General features: G+C 36.2%; 1 protein-coding gene across 2 annotated transcripts; it reads left to right on the forward strand.

Annotated features, from left to right (window-relative positions):
* The first annotated feature begins 1,951 nt into the window (after positions 1–1,951).
* LOC145138577 (insulin-degrading enzyme-like 1, peroxisomal) lies at positions 1,952–5,294 on the forward strand. 2 transcript variants are annotated; one of them, XR_013721611.1, is made up of 8 exons: positions 1,952–2,109; positions 2,546–2,621; positions 2,750–2,899; positions 2,984–3,214; positions 3,574–3,930; positions 4,227–4,349; positions 4,459–4,525; positions 5,021–5,294. XR_013721611.1 is itself a non-coding variant. In XM_079072639.1 (8 exons), the coding sequence occupies exons 5-8, from the start codon at positions 3,899–3,901 to the stop codon at positions 5,098–5,100; spliced, it is 309 nt and encodes a 102-aa protein (XP_078928765.1). In that variant the 5' UTR covers positions 1,952–2,109; positions 2,546–2,621; positions 2,750–2,899; positions 2,984–3,214; positions 3,574–3,898; the 3' UTR covers positions 5,101–5,294. The 2 variants fall into 2 exon arrangements, 1 of the variants encoding a protein (XP_078928765.1); XM_079072639.1 differs by having other exon boundaries at positions 4,220–4,349.
* Positions 5,295–5,752: the final 458 nt, after the last annotated feature.

Below are 5,752 nucleotides of genomic sequence, written 5' to 3' on the forward strand. Positions count from 1 at the left end.
GTCTTGTGCGCTACTATGACTTGGGATCCATACTCGAGGTAAGTTCACCCTTATAGTCATAAGAAACTTCGAAAGGACCATCAATGATTGAATTTCAACAACGATGTCACTAATGAATCTCTTTTGGTCACATTGTTTTCCTTTGCAATTTAACCAACTGCGATATACTCTAATTTTGTTAAATCCACTATGGTTTATTACTTGGTACTCCTTCAAGCTAATACATCACCATTCAGTAAAAGAACGAATTCCTATTGCAAACGAAATCATTTTTATTAATGTGGAACTTAGCATCAATGTAACTCATACAATGATCTCTTCCATACTATCAAGATCATTTCCTTTGTCCTCTTAGGACACTAAAGAATGTTCTTGATCTTGATTCGTTGATTCTTTCCAAATTGATCTAATCCAACTTATCATGATCAAGGCATACGAGTCATTAGATCTGGTACATGTCATGGCATATATGATCGATCCCACAACAGAAGAATATGGGACACGACTCATAACTTCTAGATCAATAGTAGAACTAGGACATTAGCATCGCTCAAATTCATGCCATATTAATCACAAACCTTTTCAAGTTCTGCAAGTCAGCTTTCCTCAACATTCCATGTACTTTGGCTTAATCCAACGAATCACTTTGATCTATCTCCATAGATCCTTATTATGTACGTGTTCTATATCTCCCATGTATATCATAGCGAAACGATTCTCATACCAAACTAATTTTTTTACACTTGCTAAGTTAGAATATAGTTTCCTATGAATCGTACATTATCTATGTACAATAAAAGGGTGACTACAATGCTCCCACTAGCATTGACACTACTAGAAACCAGCCCTTTAATGACGAGCAAACAATGACACTCGCTGATAGAGGATGCGCATTTGTGCGTGTCTTAAAAAATAATGTCAGTTTTGCAAAATTTGAAAGATAGAAGACATGCATTTGTGCGTATCCTAAAATTAGTGTTTGAAAAGTTAAAAAAAGGAAATGCGGAGGGCGCCTTTTCATAAAATGTGCGTCGTCTAAATGTGTCGCTTTATAACATTTTAATGAAACACGCATTTTTAAGGCGGGATTTCACCCGCCTATTGAATCCCAAAAATTAAACCCCCCCCCTTCCAATCAGCAAGAAAAAGCCCTAGGTCTTCGTCTTCATGGCCGCCGCTTAAGAGAACGGTACCGTTGATATCTCTACTAAAGTTGTGCTTGTCGATGACGACGTCAAGTTCAAATTCCAAAGCCAGGAGATGTACACCGAGAATCTCTCCGGAAGCTGTCGATGATATCTCTACTGAAGGTGTGGTAGTTGCGATGGTTATCGTCATTTCCCTTGTCCGCTCTTTCCATCGTCCCCTATGCTCTTCTTCATCTTCCACACCTAAATATCTTCTTAAATCTCGCATCTGCCCCTTCTGGTCTCCTTCCTTCTTATTCTACCTACCTCCTCCTCATCGCAGTACTATCCTCCGCCACTCCTACTCACCTTCGCTTTCCCCCGCCGCCGCTCATCGCCATGGTTCATTCTGCTCCGCCACACTACCATCCTCAATGTCGACGGTTTCTGATGATAATACTCTATTGAAGGACTTCGTATTCCCTCCGTTTGATGCAATCGATGCCTGTCATGTGCGCCCTGGGATGCGTGCCTTGTTGAAGAATCTTGTAAGTCTGTGTGATTGATTATAGATTTGTGTTTATTCGATTGTTGATTTGGGGAAAAAACATCGCAGGACAGCGATTTGGTTGAATTGGAGAAAACTTTGGAGCCGTCGTGGCCGAAGCTGGTGGAACCGTTAGAGAAGATGTTGGATCGGTTGAGTGTTGTTTGGGGAGCTGTTAATCATCTTAAGTCTGTTAAAGATACTCCTGAAGTACGTTATGCTATTGAAGAAATCCAGGTTTATTTCTATTACTTTTCGCTGATATGATTTACCTTTTCAATCCTCTGACTTTGCTTAAATTCTTGTTGCAATCTGAGAAATTCGAATTTGACTTGAAATTGGGTCAAAGTAAACCTATATACAACGCTTTTAAGGCTATAAGGGAATCACCGGACTGGGCAGGACTAAGTGATGCTCAGAAGCGAATTGTTAAATGTAAGTATCTCAAAGTTCTTCCGATTTTCAGAGAATAGTGGTTATTTTATTGTGCTTATCAGTTATCACTTCAAGTTTATTGTGTCCAACTGATAACTGTTTGTATGATTATGATGTAAACTAACTATCTCCAAGTTGTCTGTTCAATCGTGTTGATATCAACTGAAGCATGGTGCTAGCAATCTTTTACATCAACCACATAGAAACTGCATAACTTCTTTAGTGTCCAAGAACCAATATTCTTTGCAATTATCCCTATAGCTTTTACTTGGTTTTGCACCATAAGCAGACCTTTAATAATCATTCACACCTTTTAAAAACTTTTATTATGGCCCAAAGTTTTTGTTACTGCTAGTAAGTCTTGGTGTATGCCATATCATGCAATATCAAGAATCTGTGGATTTGGTCTGACATCTCAATTTATGTACACATGCAGCATCACTAAAGGAGCTGTTCTTAGTGGTGTCTCCCTTGAAGATTCTAAGAGAGAAGAATTTAACAAAATTCAACAGGTTTGATCCGTTATTATTCAGGAACTTAGAATTGTTTTGTTGTTGCTTGTTCAAGTTTAAATCAAATGATGTTTCCTACTATTAAGTTTCCCTAACTATTTTATCATTCTCTGTGAATTGATCTTCAGGAACTGACAAAGCTTTCTCGAAAATTTGATGAGAATGTTTTGGATGCCACTAAGATATATTCAAGACTAGTAACTGACAAAAAGGAAATCGAAGGATTGCCAGCTACAACTCTTGGCTTGGCTGCACAAACAGCCATATCTAATGTTCTTGTGAGCTTAATGTTATTGGGTGCTTCTATTATGCAACACCAGTGTCCCAATTGTCCTTATTTCATTGTGCATATTTGAAAACAGGGTCATGAAAATGCCACTGCTGAAAATGGGCCATGGGTGTTTACATTGGATGCTCCAAGTTTCATGTCTGTCATGCAACATGCCAAGAACCGAGCTTTATGGAGGGAAGTTTATGATGTTTATATAACCCGTTCATCTGTTGGAAGACTAGATAATACTCCAGTTATTGAACAAATTTTGAAACTTAGATTGGAAAAGGGTAAACTTCTTGGCTACAATAACTATGCAGAGGTTTGAATTTCTATTCATTGCTTATACTTATTACTTGCCATCTAGCTTATTGCTTCTTAGTTACTTTATATGATTGGGTTATTGGGAATTTTATTATCGGGTAAGTATGGCAACCAAGATGGCTACTGTTAGTAAAGCAGAAGAGCTTCTTGAAAAGCTCAAGAGTGCTTCCTGGAATGCTGTAGTTCAGGGTAATATACCTACATATATCTTATCGATTGTAGTTTCTTGTCACTTTTAATGAAGGTTTTCGTTATCATTCATTTTTATATCTGAGTCCATGTGTATATTGTTGATGTTCTTTTCACTAAAATTCTATTGAAAATGGTTCATGATACCTATTCCTGTGTATCTTGTAGATATGGAAGATCTGAAGCAGTTTGCCAAAAGTAAAGGCGCCCCTGAGGCTGATGACTTGAACCACTGGGATATTGCCTTTTGGAGTGAGAGGCTACGTGAATCAAAATATTATATAAATGGGATTCTCTTTCTTGAATCATGCTTTTATTACAAATTCTGAAACTAGTGTCATTTATAAATAATACCCCTTTTTCATTCACAAAAAATACACATTTGTATTTATATATATTGACACTGCAGGAAGAACTTCGGCCTTATTTTTCATTGCCTAAAGTGATGGATGGCCTTATTTTTCATTGACTAAAGAGGGTCTGAATCCAAGTGATGAAAATTCAGCTCTTCTTCACTACATTCAGGTAAGCATATTTTTTTCAAGTATATTAAGACATAATATTAAACTTCATCACTATGCTTATGCAGAGGTATATGAAACACTTGCACTTGTTCTATATATATATATATATATATATATATATATATATATATATATATATATATAGAACTAGTGCAAGTGTTTCATATACCTCTATGAGATGCCAGATGATGAATTCAAGGTCACAAGACTTGTTTTTTCTTGTATCAATTTGGACTTTGCGTATGAAAATATGAATATTGTTTATTGATCTGAATATGTAATACTATAAGGGTGCAGAGCAATGTTAATGCACTGATTGAGATGAAGCTTGAGAAGCACAAGAACTTAAGAGAAGAATCTGTATACTTTTGGCGAGAAATCCAAGATGGTACCCTCAAATTTGATAGGAAAGATCACGAGGTATGGAGCTTTTTAAAAATTTTCCCATTGTGTCATTTTATTGATACTTTTATTTAAAATATTATTTATCCAGAGACAGAAGTTAATTGTTGGTAATGTAATGAGACAGGTGGCTGCATTGAAGCAGTTGAGCAAGGCAGAAATGATCCAATTTTTTGATGAACATATAAAAGAGGGTATTTTATTTATTCTCAATCAAAACACAATTAAAAGAGTTTGTTTGTTACAGTGAGGGATATTTTTGGGTAGAATTTCACTGGTGGATCTATTTGTTATCTGGCTGCTGAGGTGTGTTTCTGATTTGAATTGAATCTATAAAAGTTGAATGTTTGATCAATGAAAATTTGGATAGATTGAAATCAACTTATACATATTTTCTTTCTTTTTGACAAGGTGTCATTTTTTTCCTTCTAACACTTGGTCTTGAATATTTCCCTCCCCACGAATTCAATGTATTTGGCATAAAGATCTTCCACAGAAAGTTTGTTTCTAACAAAACTGAAAAGAGTTTGAAGCATTACTTTGATTTTTAGGATTACTTGGAAACTCATTGTCGTCTAACAGTTTCGACAACATTGATCTAACAAATTTGAAGCATGCCTACAGTGGTGGAGGGAAAACTAATAAATAAAGCTGATGTTTGTTTCTAACTCAAGATTTTTTTGTTTTAGGTGACAATGGATCACATGCCTCCACACCTCACACTTGGGAAACCAGCTACCTTCTAAAGGGTTGTACCTTCAACTTCTAACAAAAATCCAATCAAGATTTTGCTTGTTTAGTTGATTCTTTTTCTTAGGCATTCTTGACTCGTCTTGGATTAAAGCATTGTTATCTTATCGGCAAGTAATTACTTTCCAGCAACGCCCGGTGGTCAGCCGCCCATGACACCAAGTTCAACATTTTTACGTGGTACACCAGGTGGTAAACCAATGACATGAAGGATCAGGTTATATAGTTAGGAATGTAGTATCAGGTTATATAGTTAGGGAAAACCCCTTAATAACAATGTACTATCAGATTAATATCAATGTATTTCAATTTTTGATAACTTGTTTGACATGACGTTATTGGATCAAATTGATTATTTTGGTATATATTTGTTTCCATATTTTTGTATTATGCGTAAATGAATATCGTAAAGGCACGTCGTAAATGCATATCGTAAATGGCTGTTGAAGTTTATGACATACAAATGCGTGTCATCTTCATTTATGACATACAAATGCGTGTCATCTTCATTTATGACAGGGGCTTTAATGATACAAATTGCGTGTCATAAACGTGCGTCGTAAGGTTATGAAACGCAAATACGTGTCGTCTTCCTTTATGACAGGGGCTTCCTTGATACGCATTGCGCGTAGTAAAACTGCATTGTAAATGCGTGTCATAAATGCGCGTCC

This window comes from Lactuca virosa, chromosome 9 (assembly GCF_052849685.1).
Source record: "Lactuca virosa cultivar CGN04683 chromosome 9, Lactuca_virosa_CGN04683_v6, whole genome shotgun sequence".
In the NCBI taxonomy this organism is placed as follows: domain Eukaryota; kingdom Viridiplantae; phylum Streptophyta; class Magnoliopsida; order Asterales; family Asteraceae; genus Lactuca; species Lactuca virosa.